Consider the following 27,067-nt stretch of genomic DNA (forward strand, 5'->3'; position numbering starts at 1 on the left):
CGACTCGGGATTAATCTGGGATCGTGGAAATGTCCCGCAGACAGAGTTCACTGCCCTTTCACTTCTTGTAGATAACAGAAAGCACACGTAATTTATTACTATTATATCTGAACTTTTCTACAAAACTCAATAAATGCATGTGACATTTGTTGTATTTTATTCTTTATGTAATTTTTTCGTTGAAAGTTTTTTTTTGTCCATTAACATTTTGAAATAAACAAAAGTAAAGTAAAGTAAACTGGTAAGACACCATTCATTCGTAGATTCAACATTACACATTATAAACCCTCACCATTAATGCGCAAATACACAAGTGCACACATTTGCCTAGTCTTGATAACCTCACTTTTACTTCTCGGTCGCTTTCTGTGCTGAATCCTAACAATTAAATCACAACAGAAATATTGAAATGCGCCAGTTTCGGTGTCTGTCAACGAAGCGAATTCGAAACCAGAGTTTCGTCATTTCGCGTTTGAGGTATTCGATCGTACAGAATAGCTCAAATGAGCGGATAACTAAAAAATTGAATTCATTTGTCACACTTTTAGCACTGACGTCATGTAAATAAACCAATAAAACCTGCTGTAACCTGTTTGTTTACATGACGTCAATACTGACATTTTACGTTGTTTTCTTCGTGTTCAGCCAATGTTCGTTTTTTTTTACCGTCCGAGCAGCTCGTACACGTCGCTATCCGTGTAAAGCAGGAACATTAACGCTCCTCGCCCCCCCCATCGCCGCGGGGGTGCTCCCATTCCAACGGGAATCCCGAGTAGAGCCGGGATTACGCACGGGCCCCGATGTTTGCTCTTCTCCGCTTGAAGTGAAAGTCTTTACATCTTAAAGGTCACAGATCTTTAGTCGGATCCTTTTTACATCATAAAGGCTCTGGCGACACAGCCGCCAAATGTGTATTAGGCGCTAAGAGGGCAATACACAAAAAAACGATATATAATATCATCTTCTTTTCATCGTTATCATTTTTTGTATTACTGTTTCGGATATGTTTCAGGCTGCACATTGTAAAACATTGACATCTGAACTCGTATTTGTTTATATATTAGCATTCATATTTCTGCATCTTTTTTCACTGCGCGTGGAACCCGGTTCTGATTTTATTTCGAGGTGTAATATTAAAAAAAAGAACAAATCACCACACAGCGGGTGTAACGCACATAAAAAACGTTTATTTATTTATTTTTTACATCACAGGCATTTTTCTATCCTATGTGAGGAAGATTAAACACTTTTTTTTTCTAAATTGTATCTGCAGAACATAAAACAGTCTACATAAGAAAGATATTTCTAAAAAAAAAAAAAAACATATATATAATATAATGTGCAAAATACATTTCTCCCACATCTTGAGGAGGACTGACGTCTTTAAATAGTCCCAAAATCTAGATATTTAATATACAGTCGTGCTGCACTTTTTTTTGTACTTTGTGCCAGTTTCTGGTTTGTCCATTCGGTTGTTTAGTTAAAACGGATTCCGCTTCTGTAAACGACACAATTCCCGGTGATCCCGCCGGGAGCGCGCTCTCCCGCGCTCTCCCGCGCTCACCACGTGCACGCGGAGCGCGCGAGCTGCGTAAAGTGCGTGAAGTGCGGGTAGGCGGGCAGCAGGGGGAACGGGGGCGCGTCGAGGGCGCACGTCCGGCACGGTTCCCCGTCCCGGACCAGGACCGGGACCACGACCCTCCGGAGCGCGGAGGGCGGCCGCCCGAGCGCCAGCAGCAGGTCCGCGGGCCGGCCGCCCTCCGCGCCCGCCCTCTTGGTCTTGTAGCGGTGGTTCTGGAACCAGATCTTCACCTGGGTGGGTGTCAGGCGCAGCAGGTGGGCCAGGCGCTCCCGCTCGGGCGCGGACAGGTAGCGCTGCTGCCGGAAGCGGCGCTCCAGCTCGTGGGTCTGCGCCCTGGAGAAGAGGACGCGCCGCTTCTTCTTCTTCTGCGGCTGCGGCTGGCGGTCGGAGGTGGGGTCCGCGGGGCCCGTGGGGTCGGGGGGCGTCTCCGCTCCGCTCTCGTCGGAGGCTGAGGGGGAGAGAAAAGGTTCGTTTCAACGGATGCGAGTCTGAGAATACCGTGAAAAAGGTCGGACGGGGTGGTTCGTATTTGGGGGACTCACAGACGCACTGGCTCCTGTCGCTGTCCGTCCACGGCGAGCAGGGCGCGCCGTCGTGCTCCGGTAAATCCAGGATGCTCCTCACGGTGAAGCTGAACTTGGTGGACGCCGCCATGTCTCGGTGGGAAGCGCCGGGCTGCGGAGTGGCCGTGGGGAGCCGGGGGTCCCCGTGTTTATATATAAACAGCACCTGAATGAGGGTGAAGAATGGCCCCGCCGCCCTCTTCATCATTACCGAGTCGGGACGAGCAGATAATGGTAATTGTTGAGGCTGAATCACGTCTTGGGTGGCAAGTGACAACGAGAGCACCCCCACCCCGCGCCCCCCGCCCCCCTGAGCAAATAACACGTCGGATATTTGCATACAAAGTGATCCATTAGGGTTCTGTCTCGAGTTAGTTTAACTAATGCATTTATGGGCGCGCGGGAGAAAAGTGGGGACACATGCGAGGCTCTGACAACCAGAAACGGGGACGTGGGGTCCCACACGGGGACGTCGGGGTCATGTGCCGTGCACGCGTTCAAAAAAAGAAACCATCAGATACGACTCGTTTCATCACGCAAGGTCTAACGTCGACTGGAGGATGCTGGGACCTTTTTTGGCGTTGAAAATAACGGGGTCCTTGCGAACCCCGAGGTGTGGGACTGGGGCAAGTGGACTGGTTATTCATGGCGGGTTTGAGATGAATGAACGTGTTTGGCCGCTTGAGGGCCACTCGGAGCTGTACAAACAGGACCGGGTTTATTCTGGGCCAAGGGCGGGGGCCACATGGCGACAAGTGACAGAGGGACCCCGGTGCGTTTCGTTCACTCTCTGATCCCCGACCTCGTGGAGTCCGAACATCGACGGCATCGTTTTCTTCTGTTCGCTGGGTGTCTGGAGGGTCCCTCCTCCGAGCTGCACAAACACCCAGCCCGCGGGTGCGCGCGCACCGTCGTCGGCGCGTGCACGCTCTCCCGAGGGGCGTCCTGGGTGGTCGGGAGCGCAGATACAAGCCGAGCCAGCGGCCCGGGACAAAAAGGGGGGGAAGGGGGGTGTCGCCCCGCGTCCGCGAGCCGCTGGACGCATTTGTTCAGCGCGGGAATAATGCGTGATTGACGCCCCCACACAATGTCCTTTAGCTCGCGGGGGATAAATCCGAGCTTGTTCCTTGTTGTCATGGTTGTGAATGGCGACAGTGCCAGGGTCAGCCAGTGCCACCCGAAATACCGGCACGGTGCGTGAAGCATGAATCATTCGGCGAGCTCGTCGATCGACATGAAAAAATTAGGGCAAAAATTCGATGCATATTACAGAGGTCGATTTCTGCCTCCCATGATGCAGTCTGCGTGACTGGAGCCCCCGACAGCGAATTATTGGAATTGGAGGTACCTGCTTGTACCCATTTTTACAGTTTGCTCTTCTTGCTAAATGAATGCAAAGCTACAGAAAGGCACGAATTTGTGAAAATCCCCAAAATATTGATGCTCGTGCACAGTCTGCATTGACGGGGACCCATGTCCCCTCATGTCCCACAAGACCCTGCGCGCATCCGTGTCCTTGTTCGGTTGGACCTAAGACAGACGAGCGGTTTCACGCAATCACGTAAAATATTCAAAAGCGCTTAAACACCCCGTTGCGTCGCAGGATTACCGGGGTCCCCCCGTTTACCCAGGACTCAGGTCTGAAGTGCGGGACGTGAGAGGGTAAACGCGGACCCCACTCCATCCATCAAACCCACTCGAGCGCCAAATATTTACTCTGCTCCTCACACTCCTGATCTGGAGGCTCCACCGAACCCTGGTCACGCAGCGCACAACTTCCAGAGGGCGCCTACTTATCATAGCTCATTACGGCAGCATTCCCATTATTGGTGTTATTGACTTTTACTTTACTTTACTTTGCAGACGCTTTTATCCAAAGCGACTTACCGGAGGAAGACACCAGCAATTCTCGTTCGATTTCTATAGCTTTTGAGTTTACAAAAACTAAGAGCCCTGATAAGGCCGAACAGCAAAGAGCATGCTCAGAGATTGTTAAGTGGTAGACGAAGAAAATTTTATATATATATATATATATAGTATTATTTTGTGCAGTGTGTATGCATGTGCGTGTGTGAGTGTTAGATTTGTCTTATTTTATATAGTATTATTTTGTGCAGTGTGTATGCATGTGCGTATATTATATATATATATATATATAGAGAGAGAGAGAGTAATATTTTGTGCAGTGTGTATGCGTGTGTAAGTGTTAGAATTGTCTGATAGATTTAGATTTCTGCAAATAATTGTCTCGACATTGCACAGAGAATGAATAAACATACATTTATTTATTTTTAAAGATCATCAAATGAGAAAATTAAAATAGACATAAAATGTATATAAACAATTATTAGCCCAATAATAGTCAAATTAATAAATGTGTAGTATTTATATTAAAAATCAGATGCAGGGACTGAGCCGAGACCATCAATGGTCTGGTCTGGTGTGGATGAACCGGAAGGATGAAGAAGTGAAGGAGCCGGTCCCCCAAACCCGGATTCCGCATTTTACATGAAATATCTGCTGGTCCCAAATTCCTCTGTCCCAAGGCAGATCCGGGAATGTTCCCGAGGGAGGAGGGCATCTGCATTCCAGCAAGTCAAGGAAGTAACACACCAACACAAACTATGAAGGAAATACAGGAATCTAGTCTAATTCTTCAGCTCCACACCCTCCTGACAGCTTTGTTCTTTTTTTGTCGTCATGACCCAACAAGAGTTTTAATCGTTGATGTTTGCCTTTGGAGAAATTAGCCCGTGGAATTCAGTTCTTTTTCAAAAATGTGTAGGTTGTAGTCCGCTATTCTGAAAATGTCCATTTGTGATGTGTACAAAGTAGAAATGTTTGTATAAAGAGCGCTTTGGCCATTCTCCTTTTCCGTTCAGAGAGCGGCGGATCTGGAATTTCTCCCCTTATGTCGTCATGTGGGGAAAGGTTACGTCACGTTTCTCATGCTTTTTCCCACCCCGCCCGAAAAAAGTAACTCCACCGACCGCCAGGGCTTGAAAACGTGCCAAGCCCTGTGATTGGACGTAAAAATGACCAGATTGTTTTGTGTAGGGTCCCTCTCAAAATGCCCCATTCACTGCCACTGAAAGCACATCTCTCTTCTGTCACAGTTTAAAATCATGGCATCTGAAATGTCAGCATATTATTTAGAATAAAACCAGGTACATTTGACAATTTTACACTGTTTCAACAGATTAAAGCGTTTTCCCATTGTAGGTCAAAGCATGAAATTCTTGAAGGCGAAAGCAATATTTGCTCGTTGGTCTAGGGGTATGATTCTCGAGAGGTTCCAGGTTCAAATCCTGGATGAGCCCATTACGAAGAGTGCCATGCTTTGTCTCTACCACCTCAGACGCCTGAGAGACCTCAGACTGCCCTCCAAGGTGCTCAGGAACTTCTACTCCTGCACCATATAGAGCATCCTGACAGGAAACATCTCAACCTGGTTCGGGAACAGCACCTTGCAGGACAGGCGAGCCCTACAGAGGGTGGTTCGATTAGCTGAACGCACCATCTGTACCAAGCTCCCTGACCTTCAATCCATCTACAGCAAGCAGTGCTGGACCAGGGCCAGGAAGATGGTGAAGGACCTCACCCACCCCAACAATGGACTCTTCTCTCTGCTGCGATCAGGGAAGCGCTTTCACTCCCTGAAGTCCAACACAGAGAGAATGAGGTTCTTCCCGCAGGTTACAACAACACTACACTCTAATACACTCCATCACTTTCACTCTCAATCACTCTGGACTCTTTGCACTTTTTTTCTCTTTGCACAATCTCAGCACTTTTTACTTTTTTTTTATACATTGTCTTTCACTCATTTGCACACCGTCACCCTACCTGATACACTTATTTTATGTTAAAGATGTAAAAGTGTAATATTTGGTTATGTTTGCAATATTTGCATGTTGGTCTTGATTGTATGCTTGCAACATTTGCAATACTGTGGTCTGTAGCGGTCACCTAAGCATTTCACTGCATATCATACCGTGTATGACTATGTATGTGACAAATAAATTTTTTTTTTATTTGAATAGTTGCACTATTTTACTTCGCTTATTTATTTATTATTCATTTCACCTGTTCAGTGCTGTCTGCCTCACTGTTGTCTACATGATTTTTGTTACATTTTATTCTTACACTGCCGATGTCCCCTGTTTGCACCTTATGTACCCCAGTTTGTGAGTATCGCACACATGCACTTTATGTCAGTGTGTAACTTTGTCTAATTGTTCAAATGTTACATGAAGCACCAGGTTCCAGAGAAACGATACTTCGTTTCACTATGTACCGTATAACATGTATATAAATTACAATAAAGCTCAACTTCAACTTCAACGATTGTCACTGTGAAACACTACAGCATAGTGACACAGTTGTGTAGTGGGCAGCCATGACAGGTGCCTGGAAAGCAGTGTGTAGGGATGGTACTCAGGATTGGAATCAGCAAGCTTCTGATGACGGCAAGAGTGGCAAGAGTGATGTGTGTTTGTGTGTGTGTGTGTGTGTGTGTGTGTGTGTGTGCGCGCGCACATGTGTCTTTTCTCTCTACAAATGCCCCTATTACACCTGGTGGTAGAAGATCATTTGAAATGATGGGTGCATGTTTACAGATTCACACATACACTGTGTTGCAGTGTATCACAATGACAATCACTTCACTTACATCAAACTTTGCCAATGGTTATTTATGATTATGGAACAATTTCTACGGTAAGGTCATTTCTAAACTTTAGATTTCATTGTTTTGCTTCAGCCAATGTTGGACACAGTCTAGAACTGGGCCTGGCCCCATTCAGTCCCAATGCAATGACACATTGTCTTTATTGTGGGTGTGAATGTGGTCTACATCGTCTACCATTTCAGCCAGCCCTGGATCAGGCCTCGTACCATCAGCCTCGTACCATGTGCAGTAAGGATTGGGTTTCTGTGTTGTGTGCTGACACAAAGTTCCAGCACAAAGTACTGGGAAGACAAAAACCATGAGACTGTCATTAAGCACATAAACTACTATTCAAAAGTTTGTGGTCATTATGAAATGTCCTTGTTTTTTCATTTAAAAAATGAATATAAAAAGTATTACAAAAAACATAAACAGACCATGTAGGAAATAACAATGTTGCCGAACCCGCTTCTAGTGATGCACTAGTGTGAATGTGGCCAGAGTTATTGTCTCTTTATGCAACTGAGCTGTAATTACACAATGAAAATTTTAACTTGGTTAAATAAACACATTGGAACTCAAGAGTAACTATTTCTGATAAGGTTCCTGTCTACATGTCTGTCATGGTGGCACGGCGAAACAAGGCAGGTGGAAGGATGGACGCAAACTATCACAAAGGGAATGGATGGAAAACATGGACCAGACATGGATGGGAAACACCGGGCAACCATTTATATTAACAGCACAGGTCAAACAATTGGGAATCTTGGAATGACAACACTGACACACAAATCTCTGATCCGGATCGGGGAGCCGGGGCGACCATCATTGTATGTAGATATTCCATCATTAACTGACATTTCAAGCTCCACAGTCATTTACTGTCACGATGGCTGGACATGGCGAGGAGTGCGGACACGTACGCATGACGTCCCGAAACAGGGGTTTAATACATGGTGAACAGGACAGAGGAGACATCACGTAACAATGACCTAGCGGTGAACAGACATGAACAGGGCAGATTTATACAGGAATATACAGGGCAAACAAATCAGGAAATCTGGCAACACAGGACCAACATGAACTCCAGTCCGAATCATGGACCCAGAGTAGCCCCTTCCGGATCGGATCATGACGATTACAACATGAATAGTGTCTTTTTTGACCAATTTGGTGTCTTTTTAATGCACCGTGCAGTTGTTTCCCATAAAAAAACTTGGTGCTCTATGTGTTTCCACAGACATGATGCTTTATCCTGATGCTCCTGATGCTTTAACATGATCCTTCCGAAATTCTCCCACACCACCCCTCTGCTACGCTCCCTCCACAATGGAGTAGCACCATCCTACCTCACAGCCCTTATTACACCTCGCACTGCACCTCGTTTACTCCGAGCCTCCAGTACTGCTCGCCTGGTCCCTCCATCGCTAAAGGTGAAAGGAAAACATTCATCTAGACTCTTCTCCGTCTTGGCCCCTCGGTGGTGGAATGAACTTCCCCTCGAGGTCAGAACAGCTCAGTCACTGAGCACCTTCAAACGACAGCTCAATACCTTCCTCTTTAGAGAATATTTAGATTAACTGTAACTTTTCTTATTGTCTAACTTATGTACAGAATCTACAACAGAGTGAATAAAAAGATTTGCTATATAGGGGAGCATGCACCACGCAGAATCATTGGTTGTTAATGAACAGAACAGTGAACAGCTCCTTTATTTTTTCACATGTCATATCCGACAGAAGGGGATGTGACAGTATCTTCGGATTGGAGGTTTCTTAGGACTGAAAAAAAAACTTTACCTGGTGTTTTCTGTTCGTACCTTACACACACGCGCACACACACACACACACACACACATATGCAGATTAGTTTGTGTCTAATTAGCATAAACATAGTGCATAATTATACATCTACGGAAACCGGTTAACACAAACAAACAAAAGAACGTGTCTGTATATTCTACACACCCATGTTCCGTGGAAGTAACTTTTATTACAAATGATCTTGGTGTCTAGATGGTGAACTTGACTCATCTCGGCCATAGCAGAGGAAATAATAATTATTATGATAATCATGGTCACATTTATCTATATGCAACCTTAATCAGATTGTATACATTTGTAATATGCTAATGTGTTAAACCGTTGTGTAAAGGTTTGATCCAAACGTTTGTCCTAACGCCCTCTACAGGCCACTATATGAAACGCGCAGGAAAAATGACTAGTTCTCTGTCGCCACCTTGGGGCCAGTGTTATCAGTGCAGCCTGCATCGTACCGAACCCCCCACACTCCACCCAACGTGGCCTGCATTGGACGGTCAGGTGGACGTGTGTCGCCTCACTGGGACAGTCACGTCATCGGGGTGCACCATGGGAAGGAGGCAGGCCAGCGGAGGCAGCGTGAAGCTTTTCAGTTGATTAGTGTAGATGTACCGAGCTCGGAAATAGTTCGTGTTCAATATTTTTATTACTTTCTGGCTAGTAACCTAGTGGGTAACATAGCCGAATTTGAACGAGGTGACCGCAAAGTCACAGGTTCAAACCCCGATTAGTAGTATTGTGTCCCTGAGCAAGACACTTAACCCTGAGTGTCTCCAGGGGGGGAATGTCCCTGTAGCTTCTGAACTTTTTGGGGTGAATATGGGACACATTTGAATTCGTGAACGTAGGCAAAAAAGGCATGCAAAATTCGTATAGAATGGAAAACGAGCAACAACGTGTGGAGTCCAGCAGGGGGCGCTGCTTTCATACCAAACCAACGGAGAAAATGGATCATCTGGAAAATAGACCGAAATACCAAAAACCTGAGAAAGAAAAAGAAATATTCCTTCACAGTTTATTCAAACGAGAGCAAGAAAAAAACATCTGCAAAATATTTTACTGGCCGCGTTCTCTCTGTTTTCGGAGCGGGATGGTCGAAAGCGGCTCCGTCCCGTCCTCATTACGGCAGGTTCGGACGCCTGCACCCGATCCGGACCTCGGTCCAACACCCGAACCCGTCGGGCAGAAGCGCAGCTCGCACGTATCCAGGTCGGAGTTCTGCCGGTTCCACCGGGTTCCACAGTCACGGAGCCGAAATGAAGCAAATCCACCATGAAGGGTGTAAAGGGTTAAAAACATCACAATTACGTTTGTTCTGTTGATAAATGAGCAACTCTAATTATAAGATGATAGTTTATTCTTCTTATTATTATTATTATTGTTGTTGTTGTTGTTAACGCAACTCTATATAACGTGCAATAAAAATATTCTCTTTATATTTTTTCTTATTTCGCCGATTGTAGGTTAATAAATCTGTATTTTTAAAATCATTTGTGGATGAAAACTGAGAGTTTAAGACACGAGTTATTTAATAATAACTATTGTTTCATATTTTATAAACACGCGAATTTCCCGTTTCATAATTACGAATATGAGAACATAAGATGAATTCATCCGGATGAAGCGATCAATGTTTCAAATTAGATTCGAATCGGAATTAAATCCTCCTCGTTCCTGCAGGCGCCAGATGCCGACTGAACTTTTCCAGACACCCCGAAACGCGGCGGCTCCCCTCTCTACCTTGTGAGGGTCCTGGGAATTCTGGGAATGCAGTTTTAACTCCACTGACCGGAGACCTGGGAGCAGGTGAAGTATGACGCCGACGTTCTTCCCAATCCGATTATTAAGGGAGGAAAATGCAGCAGTTGTTTTATCAGGATCCACGCAACACAACACAATTACAATTACAAAGTAATGAAGGAATCGAATAGAAATACACAGTTTACAGTAAATATCTCATCTAAAGACAGTGTCGATCTTCACGCGGAATGTTAATATAATATTAAGAGGAGAATGTGAAGATTGGGAATATTTGGTTGAAAGGGGGCGTTTTTGGGTCCGCATGCAGCCATACTTGTTAATACCGATTATTACGATGATAAACCTGCCTGGGGCATTTTGGGGTATTAAATCTACTGATCTACAGGCTGGAAGTTCGCGCCACGGTGGGGTCAGCTGCGTCAGGCGACACGACGTCCACCTCCATCACGTGACACCGCCTGGCAACGTCTTCCCAGGATCACTTCTAATTTATTTAAAGCAAGAATTATTGGCTAAAACGGCCGTGCGTCGTTTACTGTCGCTCTGGGGTACGATGAGAAGTAAAAAGTCGTAGTAAATAAGACAAACTTTAGGCTTTCAAAAATATTCGTTTCACAGTCTTCTCGGACAATTGAAGACGGAGTCAAACGTGGAAAATTGTCTCGAAATTGAGGGATTTGAAGGAATAAAGAAAGATCCTCGCGTCCATCCCGCCGCTGATAGGACGCGACATGGCCGCCGCCTCCCATCATGCCCTGTGGGGAGTAAAGGAACGTCGCGACGTTCTCTTGACCCATTGAGCGCAGAAGTGACGAGGGGACGGGGACGCGCAGGGCGCGGTACACGGGGGCGCGCAGATGAGCGAGAAGACCGAGGGATGCTGCTGACCCAGCATCAGATCGAAATATTCAATTGATGACAAAACGAACGATTCGTATTAAAATATGTACAACACTTTTGTCTGCTGCCAGCGATTATTGTGACCATGTGACACTTGGGGACGTGAGGGATGATCCTGGAGATGATGCATCACTTTCACAAGGCTTATCCGTTTGTTCAGTAAAATGTAAAATATATAAATCGAAATATAAAATACCCCAGTGGCCAATGAGAAGCGATTATGACTTTAAATGCCTTATACTGATGGTATGGTCCTGTCTAAATGATTGTGTAGCAAAGTACACATCAGAGGTACTTTTTTTCCCCCCCGAATATTACGAGCAGAATTACAACAAACACAATTTTGACGATGATTATTACTTTTACTATTATTCTTATTATGTAAAAATATTTTCGCATAAAACCATATTTCAGACGATATGCATTCGCAGCTGTGTGGCTGTGTGTGTGAGTATGGATGTTATCTCCATCACAATCTCCTCTGCACCTCATTATCTTTCCCGGCGTCCACTGACGTGACGTGACGTGACGCTGCCTGCTCGCCTTCTTCTGGAGGTTCGCTTTCCCGGGGTTCCAGGGGTCGGTAGGTGAGGAGGAGCCCCGGGAATTCAGTCCCCAGCTCCTTTACTGCAGAGAGCAACACACACACACACACACACACACACACAAACATACAGACACACAAATAACCCGACCATCAAAAGATCGCCAAAAATAATTTGATCAAAAAGTTGGTTTAACACAAGCGTAGATTAGAAAGAGAAATACATTAATTTAGTTCATTAACGCGTTTTGTTTCAACTCGTGATCGACAATTTGCGCGCTGCTCCGACGAACGTAAATGTTCGTGTTGGAAATGATATTTGTATCATTTATTTAGACGTGATATAATAAAAATACAAAATAATAAATTGAGTAAATGTATAATCGCTGATCAATTAGCGATTTAAGGTTTAAACTATGTAATTATCCCGGACTGAGGCCTCACGCGATAAATTAATTCATTAGAAATATTTCAAAATAAATCATTCAAATAAAGCAGTGCGTCTAAATGTTAATATAAGCGGGAATGTCGGGAATTTTTCACCCTCATGCGCCGAGTGCAGGTGATTCTCCGATTTTAAAATAATTCGACTTATTCGATTCCCGCCCGACGCCGTGAAGCGTTATTACAGTGAAAAAGAAGGGATCCCGGTGAAACGAGGAACGTCACAAACGTCGCAGATTTTAGTCACGTGGCGCCGTTACAGTAATAAGAGGGACTTTCTTCTTACCAAACTTACCAAAACCGTGCAGAGCCGCTGGTGTCACCGCGGCGAAGTCGTCCGTCTCCCGGGTCCTCCGGTGGGCGGGCCCGCCTGCCATGTCAAACCTCTCGGCCAATGGGACGCGGCGTCGGACGGCCGCCGTCCGGGCCCGGGAGGCCACGCCCCCTCGGCGGACCGGGAACTGGAAATGTAAAGCCCGTCCCGCTGGCGTCGGGAAGCAGAAGGACTTTCTCTCTCTCCCGTCCCGGATCTGTCGGAACTCGGGCCCAGTTCGGAGGTCTCCGGAACCGCAGGGGGACTCGGCGAGATGGGTGAGTGGGCGCGTTTTTTTTTTTTTTAAATCAGGTCCTTTCTTCTTCTTTCTTCCCTCCTCGTCGCCGATCGCGTGTAGGATCCACAGATGTCCAGACGTCCTCCGTTCAGCCATTTATGAAAACCGTGACGGGTTTTTGACGTAAAGTTGCAGAGGAGGTTTTCGTGGAGGGGAAGCGCGATGCCAGCGTCGTGACGCGGTCACGTGTTTCAGAAGTAGAAGTTTTAGTAGACGAACAGGCCCGCGTTGTTTCGTGTTGTCGGTACGGCCATTTTATTGTGTGTGTGTGTGTGTGTGTGTGTGTGTGTGTGTGTGTGTCTTATGAACCACCAGAGCCAGCCTTCGGGGAGGTGAACCAGCTGGGCGGCGTCTTCGTGAACGGACGCCCGCTGCCCAACGCCATCCGCCTCCGGATCGTGGAGCTGGCCCAGCTGGGCATCCGGCCGTGCGACATCAGCCGCCAGCTGCGCGTCTCCCACGGCTGCGTGAGCAAGATCCTGGCGCGCTACAACGAGACCGGCTCCATCCTGCCCGGCGCCATCGGCGGCAGCAAGCCGCGCGTCACCACGCCGACCGTGGTCAAGCACATTCGGACTTACAAGCAGCGGGACCCGGGCATCTTCGCGTGGGAGATCCGCGACAGGCTCCTGGCGGACGGCGTGTGCGACAAGTTCAACTTGCCGTCAGTCAGCTCCATCAGCCGCATTCTGCGCAACAAGATCGGCGGCCTGGCGCAGCAGGGCCAGTACGAGGCCGGCAAGCCCACGCCGCACCCGCAGCCGCAGCCCACGCTGCCCTACAACCCCATATACTCGTACCCGGCCCCGCTCGCCGCGGGGACCAAGGTGCCCACGCCCCCGGGCATGCCCACGCTCCCCGGACATATGGCGATGCACAGGATCTGGCCGTCGTCGCACTCGGTCACGGACATCCTGGGCATCCGCTCCATCACGGACCAGCAGAGTAAGCAGCACGTTAGCCCACGCGTGTGTCGTTGGAGTAGAACAGTGAACGAATCGTGTGCGTTAATGCGCGCGGCGACGCACGGGACGCACGCGGCCAGGCCTCCTGTGTCGTGACGCGGTCACGCGGCGCGTGCGGGATGGGCACAGGGAGACGCTGGCCAATCAGAACACAGATAGAGACTAAATAACGCGAGAAGCAGCGTTGAAACGCCTACACGTGGGAGGACGTGTGTGTGTGTGTGTGTGTGTGTGTGTGTGTGTGTGTGTGTGTGTGTGTGTGTGTTCGTGGCGCAGCCACAGCTCGTGATAATTTAGGAGCGGATGTGGAATATTAGTGTGATGGGGAAGGGGTCGGCGCGGGAGATGAACACAGATCGGAATACGGCAGGTTCAGTCAGATTAATTAAGCAAATTAATAAAGCACCGCACGCAACAATTATATATCAATATTAATATTATATAAACTCTTCCGTCTACAGAGGAATACAAAAAAAGAAAGAACCGAACAAAAAAAGAAAAAACAGTAAGAACTGCAGGAATAAATACAAACACGCGGATTAAACCGAATCCGAGATTAATCTCAGAGGTTCCGTTTCTTTTACCAGATTACCACGATTTACTTTATTAAATCTGCGTGGATTAATTGATCGGTGTTTTGGTCACGGTGATGATTGCGTTTTGTGTATTTTTGAATATTTTCCCCGCTTGGTCTCGACTCGCGTGTGAACAGGCCGCGATCGGAACACGATCCGCGGATGTCGGGAATCTTAAATGAACAAACACACACTCGACGTTAGATTCATATTTTTCTTACGTTGACTAATGAACAAACATCTTGTCTGTAATTATTAATTTGGTTGTTTGCGTGTCCACATATTTTATTAGTCTAATGGAGGCAAGTGGAGTCTGTACATAAATCTGTAAAGTGAAATTGACGCTTAATCCGCATTCAACAAAAATCGAAATCGAATCCGGCTCACGGTGGGTCGAAGACACGGATGGAAGGGGTGGGGGGTCATGAGGATGACGAGGCGCGATGATGAAACGGATCTTCCTCCTGCCAGGGCCGATGCTCCATCAAATCCAACTCTCTTCACTGACCTTTACACTTCTATTGCACATGACACCGTGTGCGTGAATATTGTGTGTGTGTATATATAATGCATATATGTATGCGTATGTGTGTGTGTATATATATATAAATGGATGTGTGTGTGTGTGTGTGTGTGTGTGTGTGTGTGTGTGTGTGTGTATATATATATATATATATATATATATATATATATATATATATATATAATGCATGTACGTATGCCTATGTGTGTGTATGTATATGTGTGTGTGTGTATGTGTGTGTGTATATATATATATATATATATATATAAATGTGTGTGTGTGTGTGTGTGTGTGCGAGCTGCAAGGAGACCTGACTCCGGGTTCTATTAAGGTCCTTCATGTTTTTTCCTCCAGTACATTTTGTACAGACTTTTACTTCGACACGTAATACTTTGTTCTGTTCTGAACTATGGAGAGCTGCTTCCAGTTGTGTAGAGGAACTTTCTCTGTCCCCGTCTCTGTCCCCGTCCCTATTCCGGCAGTTAGGGACAGTCGGCCGTTTCCCAGCACCGACCAGCCGCGGTCCGAGCTGTCCGTCTCGCAGCGGGGACGCGCGCACTCGTCTCCGCGTGTGCGCGCGCACGCGCTCGAGCATGCGCGCAGCGGACCATCCTTTTTGTGTAATACTGGTAGATAAAATAGATCTTTTTTTTTTTGCTCTTTCACGTAATGTATCCGTGGCTATAGTTTGGTTATAATGTTAAAACGTTAAAATAAAAAAAATATAGAAAAGTACTTTATTACAAATGAATCAAATCATTATTTATTATTTATAGAACGTTATTTTCTTTCAGTAAACATCTTTATTGTACATCAAACAAAGAGTACATATAATGTATTAAATTTATTAAAATGTTGTGATCGTCCATGCAGCGATCAAAATTAAATCTTATTTCTGGGCCGCATCTCGACGATCCTTCCAGCCCGTCCATCTTATTTTCAGACATGGGGTTGGATGAGACTCAACTGGGGTCAAAATCTGTATTTATTATTATTATTATTTATTTATTCATTCATTCATTCGGTATAGAGCGGGAAGCCACGTGCTGAAATAACCATTGTCCTTATGATCGATACACCGATACACGATGCATTACATCGCGCATCGTGTAATACTTCGTTTTATATAAAAAAATTAGCATTTAAAAACATGCATCGTATCGTGATCTTCCCGCGTCCACGAGTGAGGCAATTCTGGTCTCATATTTATCGCATATAACTCAGTGTCGCACTGCGTGGCAAAGAGGATCTGGGACAAAATATGAAATTTGTGGTATTCGTTGGTTCAACGCACAAAATATTCAATCATTAAACCCGTCTTAATTTCCACTTTTTCGCCTTAATTTCCGCCTTAATTTTCCTTTTTTTCGGCGTTATCGAAAACAACGGTGCGATGAACACATTTCGGCGACGTGACGCTTCATACTGACAATGACAACTTTACGGGCGACGCAGGGTAATAATATTCGTTAAAAAGAATTATTTCCACGCACGACTCCAGGTTGGATTTAAAACCAGCTTTTGATTGTGAGCGGTGGGGAGAATTACCGAGTAACAGAATTCAATGTGTGTGTGTGTGTGTGTTAAATTAAGACGATGTTTTTGTTTTGCGTCGATATCTTTCGATATGATCATTCGCTTTAAAAACTTAAAGCAAAAAAAGCAAAATCTATATCACACGCACGCACATTTATGAAATATGCGTTCTAACTTATTACATGGTTCATGGTGAAGTTTTAAACCATTCGTCGTTTTGGTGGCTCTGACCATCCATAACAGAATGGAGGCTCATTGTTCAAATTTGAGAAAGTGAAAGAAACGCTACATATAAAAAAAAAAAAAAAAATTTGTGGTGCGGGAGGAAAGGTCGGGAAATGGATTTATGTATGCGACACGAGCATCGACCGACGACGTAAATAAAAGGTTAAAAAGACAGAAGACGGTGCGCATTAAAATATCTAAATTCGACTTAAAAACTTTTTAAATTTAAAAATTTAATTGAATAATGAGGTGAAACGATGCTGAGATGTTAACGTGTGTGTGTGTGTGTTTCGGCGGAAGTGTGGGTCGTTAGGGGTCGAGGTCGGTTAAGATAGCGCTAAATCTACATCACAGAAACAAAAGCCTCTCATCTGCAGAAGCCATTTCCAGTAGTGAGCAGAAGACCACCCAGACCCCGGCGTTCCCCTCGCTCGCTGTCATCATGCCAGAAGGTTCCTTGCACGCCGTGTTTTTCCCTCTGTTTTCTTTCCACTCGCTTTCGGTCCCCTGATCCCGACTTCTCCTTTTTTTCCTTCTCTCTCTCCCCTCCTGTCTCCATATCGAATCTTTCCTGAACTCCTGTCTCCCTCTCTCTGCAGATGCAGAATGGATTGCCCACAGTGAACAGTTGTGTCACGGCGCCCAGCATCCCTCCCTGCCACCCAGCCACCCGAGTGTCGCCTTACACGGCGTGCAGCGGCACCACGTCGGCCTGTGTGACCGGCCCCACATGGCGGCCGCCCAGTGGCAGTGTCCCATCTCGCCGCAGCTGTGACCTCTCGGCCCCCACCGGCCTTCAAAAGCACGGCGGCAGGCCGCAGCGGCGTCCACCCCGCCGGGGCGTCGGCCCCGTGACAGCGGGGACCTGAGAGGCCTGGGGCGGAAGGACTGGAGGAGCCGTCGCTCCTGTATTTATGGGACGAATGGAGAGTTGGAGCAGTGGACTGCTGGACGCGTGAGGAGTGCTCTTCCTCATCCCTGTGGTGCCATCCTAGTAGTCACAAGTGGGGGGAAAAAAAAAAAGAAAAAGGTTTGAACTGAAAGGGACCCACATTATGATGAAACCAACAGCAATTTTATGGATTTCATACAGGACATCCTTTTGCAGCAGTTTCAGGGCGTTTTTTTTTTTGGTTTATGAAGAGAAGTTAATACGAAACCAATACTTGGTCAATGTACAGCTAGTGGGAGGAGTTCACATCTGTGTTTATTTATTAGACTGCAGCGGCAGTCACAGTGCGGACCCCGCCACCGAGCGACCTTGTGGGCAGGCCGGCTGCGTGCTGCAGACGTTGCACAACCAGCTGAATGTATTTTATTAAAGGAGACGTGTGACCGACACTGCAGCGTCGCTTCTGTGAGTTCGTGAGCCACACACACACCTCGCGCCCAAGACAAGTGCGTCCAAACGTTTCTCAAAGCTGTACAAATAAAATACAGATGGCCAGACGTTACCTTTATTAAACGTTAGGCTATTCAGAACAATAAGACCGTATTTGATTATTTCTACTTTTAAGTTATGTCCAGATTTGCTGATAATAAAACTGAACAAAAAGAAAACGTTCAGACCTTGTGCCAGCGTCAGGGATGAACTGTTTAACACATATACACACTGCAGGCCAGACGCTGGGCCCACCCTCATATTAAAAAAAAAAAAAAAAAGATATGCCATTCTGTCAATTTTCAGACCATTAAAAAAATACAAGCACATCTGAGCGGTTTTGACGCGTGATGTAAACCTTGTTATTACCGCAGCATTCTTTTGCAGCAATTTTGGAAATTAAATTCCACACTTAACACTTCAACAATCAATAGTGACACATTTTGGTTGACAAGGCAGCATATTGTTTGTTGGTAGGCCCTACTTCTGTTCTGTAACACGCAGCAAAACAGAAGAAAATGGAGAGTTGAAATCACTGATCACAGGAGTATAACAATTACAGGACGTTATGAAATTACTAAACTGTAGCTTCAACTGAATTTACAATTATTATTATTTGTTTTTGCGTGCTGATCTTATCGAGTTTGTGGGAGAGAACGTGTACTTCTCCTCTGAGCGGTCCTTGTATGGGGGTATTCTGGGTTATTTGGACCGATGGGGCATAAATCTTTGCACAAGAATTCAGACTAGAACAAAAAGGCCTTTATCCGCACTTCCATCAGCAGTAAACGTGAGCCTGTTTATGCCTTGGCATGATCAATAACCTTCCCGTAATCCTGGTCCAGCGCCGACAGGCCTCAGCACCTGATTCCTCTGCGGTCACCACGGCGATGGCTCTCTGTTTACTCCTCCTGGAGGTTGGCACTGGAGACCCGGCGTGTTATTTCGGGATGGAAATCCCATGGAAATAGTTTAGCGCCGGCGTTCCTGATTCAGCATCCCCCCCCCCCCGCACCTGTGTTGGTGCATAAACAGTGGTGGTCAGTCTCGTCTGTGTCCCACATCAACAGGGACCTCGTACGGCGCGTCGCTGCTGCTGATTTGACTTGGAAAGCTCCTCACGCCGAGCCCCGCGGTCACGGACCGTTGCTCCGGGCTGGGTGACTGTACGTGAACCACAACGATGGCGGGGACCTCGACCGGCCACGCCATCAACATCAGCCTGCAGCAACGTGCCTCAAACGCTCGTCCTTTAACCCACCTTCTTCTCAGGAGGCGGACTACTGACTCTACTGGTCAATAGGATTTTTTTTATTATTGGATATTAGTGTATTCAGATGGTTGCCGGATTTTATAATTTAAGTTTACGGCAGTTACCAGCAACCAAAAACAGGAGCGAAGTTAACTTTGGTTAGCAGCAGCAGTTAACAATCGCAGGACGAGGGTTAAGTGCTCAGGGACACAAAGGTGGGGTTTGAACCTGGGTCTTCTGGTTAGGCGAGTGTGTTACCACCGCAATGATGCAAAAGATGGCAAATAAAACATTTTTCTGTGACCTTTCGCCCCCAATCTTAAACCTCATACAAACCTAGAAGCTGTGTATGATATTTTTAAATGAATGCATGACTCTGAATTCAGAGAAAATACAGGAGAGTAGAGATAATGTAACCTGCCCTACTGCTGAGTCTCGGACCAGATTCTCAGATTCTATACAACTTCACTACAACATGGCGCACGAGTGCTTGGAACCTGGGGGAAGTTTTGCAAACATTTTATAAAAAAAAAAAACCTGAATGTTCACTGAAAGCCAGAATAAAAATAAAGAATAAAATGATGCACTGCGCTCTGAAAAACGGATTACAATAAAACACTAAAAGCAGACTGGTTTTGAAGCATAACAACCTTAACAGTAAGTGTTATGGTTACATGCATAACTTTTTTTTTTTTCAAAATAACCACAGCAGCACAGACTCTTAAAAAGTGGATTTCACTGCACTAAACACACCTGATGCGTCTTGTTAAATTTTTCATTTAAGTATTTTTTTACGTTTATTTGTATTGCAAATTGTAAAGTGTGTCTGCAATTTGTTGCCTGAAGTGACCATGTGACATGGAAATTTCACTACTAAACATTTCCAGGCAGAGAAAAAGGCATTTGATGTGTTCAGGTCAGGGGCTGGGTGTGATTCTGCATTGTGAGTTGTTTTAGGGATGTGAGCGCGTGAAAAAGGGTGCAGTCAGGTGGAAAAAAAAAAAGAAAGCAGGCAAAATGAGAGTGATGGAGGAGAGGGGAATGTGGAGGATTTTTTTTCCACTCCAGGTCGGCATATTTGCATTCCTCTGTTTTGTTACGTTAACGCGCAGCGAGGCTTCGGCTCGCCCCCGCTGCCCTGGAATACGTGAGATTGACAGCTGGGTTGGACTAATGGCTGCCTGATGGCTGACAGGTATTCACCGACTGCGGCTCTGAGCAGGTGAACATGTCACCTATTTGTGCCATTTAAAGGTCACGATGCAACATTACACATGCACAAACATACTTTCACAGCCAAGCAGCCAAGCCCAAAAACCAAGCATCGTTTCTCGAAGAGCAGCATGCCGAATGCAAATCTCTGCACCACCAGAGAAGGAAAAAAATAATTATCCGTTCATTGGGCTCCTAGCCTGCATCACGGGTCTAATTAATTTAGGGAGGGTTTCCCCTACAATTTCAAATGCAGGGATACAGAGACAATACACCACACTGTATGCGTGAAATTTAAGCAACAGACTGTGTTGAAGCCCTGTCCCCAATACCTCTGGGCTAAAGAGGATCTTACACGAACTGGAAAAAAATAAAAAAATAACCCAACATCATATAGAAGAAGAGATTTAAAAATAAACACCAGGTTCCCAAGCGGGGCTTTATTGCAGTTATGATTTAGAGAAGTTTGTGGAAAAAAGAAGACCGGTCCGCCTTCAATGATCCATGGTTACTAAGTACATGACATAATTTCATGGATATGACTAATATATTTCAAACTTTGTAAACAGCAGTGAACCCCCATCAACAGTAATTAGTAATACTGAATCAATACAGTGCAGCTTAGGTCTTAGCTTAGGTTTACAACTGGGATGGCAGGATGACAGGTGATGTGTTTGATTGACACCCCTCGCAAGTTTTCAAATTGGGCTCTGGGACTATTGGGTCCTTGAGGCTTCTCGGAGGGGGTCTGTAGTGATGCTCTGTTCTTCACCAGTTCCTCTGCAGCCATCCGGACACATACTCATAGACCAGGAGCATGACCGCTCCTCCTGAGGACAGGGATGGACAGCCACAGACATGAAAAAGAAGTCAGGTGGACTAGTGTTGTTGTGAATGCATCTCCAAACATAGTGTGCAGTTCATAAAGTGAACAGGGCCCGCTGGCACCAGTTGTAGCTCCATTATAATGAAGCTCGAAAGTGCTAGAAGGTTCCATGGTGGAATCGGATCTGTTACCTGGGCCGAGCCTCATGACTTTTGGAACCAGTCCTTTGTAAAGCGCCAGATAACTGAGAAAAGAGAGCGAGAGGTGGGTTTACAGTGCATGATTACACCCGGGTGACGTTGCTGAATTCTCACTGGGCCCCTTAGAATTACAGGATGTTGAGAGTTTCGCAGGTCTTACGTGAAACTAACAGGTTCGAAGTTGATCAGTCTGTTATTGGAGTAGTGTGTGCGTGTGTGTGTGCGAGCGCGCATACGCTCGCGCCGTCGTTCTGTAATGTATAGCAGCTGATCGTTGCTAGTGAGGACTTCACGGCTGTGCTTAATAAGGCCGCCTCGGCTTCCTCCTGCCTCGCTGTCTGATTAGCTTGACCCGCCAAGCGCCGCATGCCTCGTTAGGGCCCAGCTTAATGGCGCCTCCCAGAGGGACCTCTAATTAGCTGTGACTGGGTCGCGTTAGAGAGAGCCGGACAGGCTGGGGCACAAAGGACTACACCGGGTTTCATAGTGGCCCCCACCCCACCCCGACATGTCTCCAGAAAGTGGCACTCCTGACGCTGACGCTCAGCCTCCCGAAGGGGCCCCGACGTCTGAGGCTTTTCATATCCTCCAGGTCACCCTACCAAGCTCTGAACTAATCAGCAAGTTTGGATGATCTACAGCCCAAAACAACAAGCCATGAATCAACCATTAGAGGACACGAGGTGGGAAGACGAGACAAACATTTCTTAAAAATGAAATATTATTGGTCTGATACACGTTCTGGAATCAAATGCAGTTTTGATCCTTTGCTACTAATAAAATCTATGCACAGGTGAGGTTATCACTACGGTATGGTGACACGCCCCCCTCTCTCACCCCTCCTCGCGGTACACCAGGGCCATGGTCTGGAAGCAGCTGCGGTACTTGATCTCTCCGGGGACAGGCTGTGGGCCCTGGATGCGACTTTTTGCCACATCGAAGGGAATATTCACACACGAGGAGATTGTGCCAGAGGCGAGGCCGATGGCGAACTTCCGCAGAAACTCCAGCCTCGGGTCCTGTCAGTGAGGGCAGAGGAAAATGAAGAATGAAGAAGAAGAACAAAAAAAAATAGTACAATTCCAGCACTTTACATAAAAAAAAAATCTGAATTTTGTGATGTGTCAGAGAAGCAAAGCGGCCTGCGCAGTCTGCTAAATCAGAACTTTCCAGAGCTCTATAATAGCCATGCGCTCTATTACTCCTCTGGAAGGCAACTTGAAATTTACGATCAATCTGATTCACAACCAAGGTCAACAGAGTTAAATCTGAATGACATTTGAATAACAAAACAAGCTCATAGTGTTGTGTATTCGTGGCTTTCTAAGAGTGAACCGAGACAAAGAGGGAGGAAAGGACAAGGGGGTGATGCAAAGGCGAGGCAGTGACAAAGTTCTCTGTTGCATAAAACATAAAAGTGGAACATGCAAATTGTATTGTACTTCGAATTCTTGATGTTTAAAAATATTAAGGAAGACCGATCAGTTCAAAATAATGCTGTCTTGTCTGTTTAGACATGATGTTCGGTATTAGAAAATTTGCAACAAACTGATCTAGCCCACCATTGCCATAGAAACCTGTACACATAGACATGTTGATCTATGTGCAATCCAATTGAAATGGCAATGTCTGTTTCTGACTGTTACTAGAATTTATTAAACCCCCTCAGCCCCAAATGAGGCTGCTCCATCTCAGGTTTCTACTCCTACTCACTCCCTAGTCTTCATATTCTTAACTATTTCATGCTATCTGTCCGTCTGCACTCAATACGCCTCATTCTTTTATTTGGAGCACACAACCATTCAAACCTTTATGTGTAAGGAAACTAATTAAATTAGTTTGAATCTATATAAATGTGGCCAAATCCAAAATTACTAGGAAAATTGCAAAAGGGTTTTTGAACCACCAGTTATCATTTTGAAACAGGTTAATTAGTGAGCACAGCATTCACTTACAACATCAGCAATCAGGACACTATTTTTGATCAATTAGATGTTATATAAAGCTTGGAACACATCACCAAAAAAAAAATGGAATGGCCTGATGTATTGGCCTGGTCCAATTCTTTTAGATCGCGTGGATAATCCTGGAGCGAAGGTGTTGTTTTATCGTGGGGAAAAGATGACCGCAGAGAAGCATCCTGCACTCCAGATTGTTGCAGACCACATAGACCCCTTCAGGACAATAATACTGAATGGCAGTGGCCTCTTTAAGCAGAACTCTGCTATGGCAAATTGTTGCAAACTCCCACATTCTCAAACTGGTCAGGTAGTGTGCTACATTTACATTTACAGCATTTATCAGACGCCCTTATCCAGAGCGACTTACAATCAGTAGTTACAGGGACAGTCCCCCCCTGGAGCAACTTGGGGTTAAGTGTCTTGCTCAGGGACACAATGGTAGTAAGTGGGATTTGAACCTGGGTCTTCTGCTTCATAGGCAAGTGTGTTACCCACTAGGCTACTACCACCCACACTAGGATAGCAGCCTAATGTGTAACACACTCGCCTATGAGCCGTTTAAAACTCAGACCACTGTGTCCCCAAGCAAGACACTTAACCCTGAAGTGCTCCATGAAACTAAAGATTCTACATCGCTCTGGATTATGGGGATCTTCTAACTGCAGTAATTTTAAATATAAATCAAGCATCTCAACCCAGTCCTTAAAGGGTCTGCAGGTTTTAGTGTCTTTAAGAATTGTTACCAGTGAAGTTGCATTGAAGATAAAAGACATCACGAAAGGACAGGCTAGAAAGAGCGAAGACACTAAATCACGGTTGCCATGAAATCTCTGATCATTTAATGACACCGTGGGGGAAGAAGGCAGATTAGAATTTCCTGTCTGAGCCACAGCCACTCTGATTGGCCACGTCCGGGTCACATGAGCACGGTTGCGGGGTGGCGCTGGTGAGGCTGCATATGTGGACAATTTGGGGTAATTGGGCTGCGATTCCGTGCAGGGGTATTACTGTAGCGGAGTGGCTCGGCTTCTCAGTCCTGACAGCTAATTGGCCAGGGGATTTTAACAAATGACAGAATCATGGTCGGCCCGGCCTTTCTCAGAAACACCGGACACCCCGCTAAATAAACAGCAGTTAAATCAGCGGGTGCGTTGCTGTTGAGAGCCTCACACACGTCTTCATTCCGATCATAAATCAATTTTGGAAATTTTGGACATTTGCACCCCCTCTTTAAAACAACAGCTAATTCCAACTGCTCACTTAGAGTGAAGTTATGAAGTTTTAATGCGTAACGTGCGCAGAGACGACGAGAGAATTTGCTGCTTAATGTGGTCAAAGATCTAAATAAACAGAACGGCCGCCGGGAGGAAAGGGCTCATCAGAAGAAGGCCACGCCTCGTCAGCTGATGGCCACAGAAACCAGGGGGGGAACATAATCAACCCCGACCCATCACAGGACAGCTTGCAACCCCAAAACCGGATCTCACACACACACACACACACACACACACACACACACACACACGCACAAAAACCCGGTGGCGTCTGTAGTTCATTTGCTCTGTCCAGGCCAGGTCTGGGAGAGACCTCTGGACCACCTGGCGCTGCGTGACAGCCTTCAGCACGGACGAGGACGAAAAGAGGCGAGTCCCGCTCACTCAGGCTTCCACTGTAAGGCACTTTCAGAATTACACCGCAGTCTGCTTCCAATTAGTTCATTTGAGTTAATCTAATGCTCCGGTTTATACATGCGGAGCGGGACGTATGGTAACGTTTCCATTAAACAAAATTAAGGTTTGTTTGGGAGACGGCCCTGGCGGATGTGAAATCCGAACCTTTGAGGATATTATGGAGTGCAAACAAAAGTGGCATTAGTGAGTTTGATCTTGGGAGCTCCTCTCCTCTCCTGCGCTCTCCCACTTCCCTGCAAGGCAGCCAGCTGTTTGGCAACTAATGGGACTTTGAGTAACTTGCGTCTGATTCGCTCTGCCAGCTCTTCGCTCCGGAACGCGGCTACACGTTTAACGGGTGCTAAAACGAGCTATTTTGGAATTACTCACCCAGTGTGTGTGTGTGTGTGTGTGTGTGTGTGTGTGTGTGTACCTGCTCCCACTGCCGAATCGACGTATGTTTATCCCACCCAAATTCTACATACACTGTACAAACCCGCATCCAAGCTGCCGTAAACAGTAATCCTGCTGTTCTCCACTCAATAAGAAGGCACACAGCCGCAGGCGTGGCCAGGATTTAGCTGCTAAACCACACTGCTGCGGTGGCTGAGGGGCTTAGCCACCTGGCTGGAAGGAATGGCGTCCTTGACGTTGAAGTAGAAGCCAAAGTAGATCATGTTGAAGACACCGTGGCGGCCCAGTGTGGATGTCAGGCCTTTGTTGAGTCCACGCAGGCCAAAGCCATCAGAGTTTATGATAAGGCGGGCCTGGGCAAACGTCGAAGGTTGCTGAAGAAAAAAAAAAAGAAAATCTAAGAGACACAGTGTCACTCACATTTTGATTTAAATCAATAAATAGAATACAAATATTCAGAAGTCATATCTTATTCTTGTTTTCTCAGCATTCAATATAAAGTTGACATTTATTGTTACACTGTGCAATAATGCTCAAAACTATGAATGAACACATGTGGAGTTATGTTCTTAACAAAAAGTGGAGATCTGGCCTCCACAGTCACCGGACCTGAACCCAATCGAGATGGTTTGGGGTGAGCTGGACCACAGAGTGAAGGCAAAGGGGCCAACAAGTGCTAAACACCTCTGGGAACTCCTTCAAGACTGTTGGAAAACCATTTCAGGTGACGACCTCTTGAAGCTCATCGAGAGAATGCCAAGAGTGTGCAAAGCAGTAATCAGAGCAAAGGGTGGATATTTTGAAGAAACTAGAATATAAAACATATTTTCAGTTATTTCACCTTTTTTGTTAAGTACATAACTCCACATGTGTTCATTCATAGTTTTGATGCCTTCAGTGAGAATCTACCAAAGTAAATGGTCATGAAAATAAAGAAAACACATTGAATGAGGTGTGTCCAAACCTTTGGCCTGTACTGTACATATGATTTGTTTGTCTAAGCAGTCTGTGATGTCTACGTACATGCATTTGTCCATTATGTTTGTGTTTGCACACTGTGCCAGGGGAAATTCTATTTTTCTCAGCTATGTACTCCCTGCTGTATAGTCTGATATATAGTTCACTATTACTTTAAATGTAAATAAAACCTTATTTCTTATTTCTCTTTAAGCAACTTAGGGATGCATTTTCACTACACAAAACAAGCCCATGATTCATGTTCACAAAATATCATTTATACAAACAAAGAACATAGAAAAAAAAAATTCTCTGTTTTGAAATTTATTTGTAGCTGGGAGTGAAGGAACCGTCCAGCTGCTCATTCTGATCCCTGTTAATGAGGAAGACGTGCCACAACAAGTCTTATTTAATGGAAGCATTTTGTTCCCACAGATAGGTGACAAATTGAAGACAAAATTAATAAATAAAATTAA

The 27,067-nt window shown here is 45.8% G+C and overlaps 3 protein-coding genes across 3 annotated transcripts in view; 1 reads left to right on the forward strand and 2 right to left on the reverse strand.

Moving 5' to 3' along the window:
• Positions 1–1,560: 1,560 nt before the first annotated feature.
• On the reverse strand, positions 1,561–2,236 carry nkx2.9 (NK2 transcription factor related, locus 9 (Drosophila)). Its single transcript, XM_028992992.1, has 2 exons — positions 2,125–2,236; positions 1,561–2,030 (listed from the first exon to the last, which is right to left on the reverse strand). The coding sequence occupies exons 1-2, from the start codon at positions 2,234–2,236 to the stop codon at positions 1,561–1,563; spliced, it is 582 nt and encodes a 193-aa protein (XP_028848825.1).
• Positions 2,237–12,739: 10,503 nt separating this feature from the next.
• pax9 (paired box 9) lies at positions 12,740–17,831 on the forward strand. The gene is made up of 3 exons (XM_028981464.1): positions 12,740–12,874; positions 13,210–13,839; positions 17,318–17,831. Exons 1-3 carry the CDS (start codon positions 12,871–12,873, stop codon positions 17,491–17,493), a joined length of 810 nt encoding a protein of 269 aa, XP_028837297.1. The 5' UTR covers positions 12,740–12,870; the 3' UTR covers positions 17,494–17,831.
• A 3,134-nt stretch (positions 17,832–20,965) lies between these two features.
• Positions 20,966–27,067, reverse strand: part of slc25a21 (solute carrier family 25 member 21) — a 68,947-nt gene continuing 62,845 nt past the window's right edge. Inside the window, exons 8-11 of the mRNA XM_028979227.1 lie at positions 25,844–26,008; positions 22,427–22,608; positions 21,581–21,633; positions 20,966–21,393 (exon numbers count right to left, since the gene is read on the reverse strand). Coding sequence (XP_028835060.1) covers positions 21,332–21,393; positions 21,581–21,633; positions 22,427–22,608; positions 25,844–26,008 — 462 coding nt within the window. The 3' untranslated portion in view covers positions 20,966–21,331. The remainder of the gene's footprint in view (positions 21,394–21,580; positions 21,634–22,426; positions 22,609–25,843; positions 26,009–27,067) is intronic.

The sequence above is a fragment of the Denticeps clupeoides genome, chromosome 1, assembly GCF_900700375.1.
Source record: "Denticeps clupeoides chromosome 1, fDenClu1.1, whole genome shotgun sequence".
NCBI lineage: Eukaryota > Metazoa > Chordata > Actinopteri > Clupeiformes > Denticipitidae > Denticeps > Denticeps clupeoides.

Excerpts from the sequence above, each read along its gene's own strand:
- pax9 (XM_028981464.1), top strand. Across the intron at positions 13,840-17,317 it reads CTCCATCACGGACCAGCAGA|ATGCAGAATGGATTGCCCAC; the intron begins GTAAGCAGCACG and ends CTCTCTCTGCAG.
- nkx2.9 (XM_028992992.1), bottom strand. The coding sequence starts at position 2,236 with ATGGCGGCGTCCACCAAGTTCAGCTTCACCGTGAGGAGCATCCTGGAT. Across the intron at positions 2,031-2,124 it reads CGACAGGAGCCAGTGCGTCT|CCTCCGACGAGAGCGGAGCG; the intron begins GTGAGTCCCCCA and ends TCTCCCCCTCAG.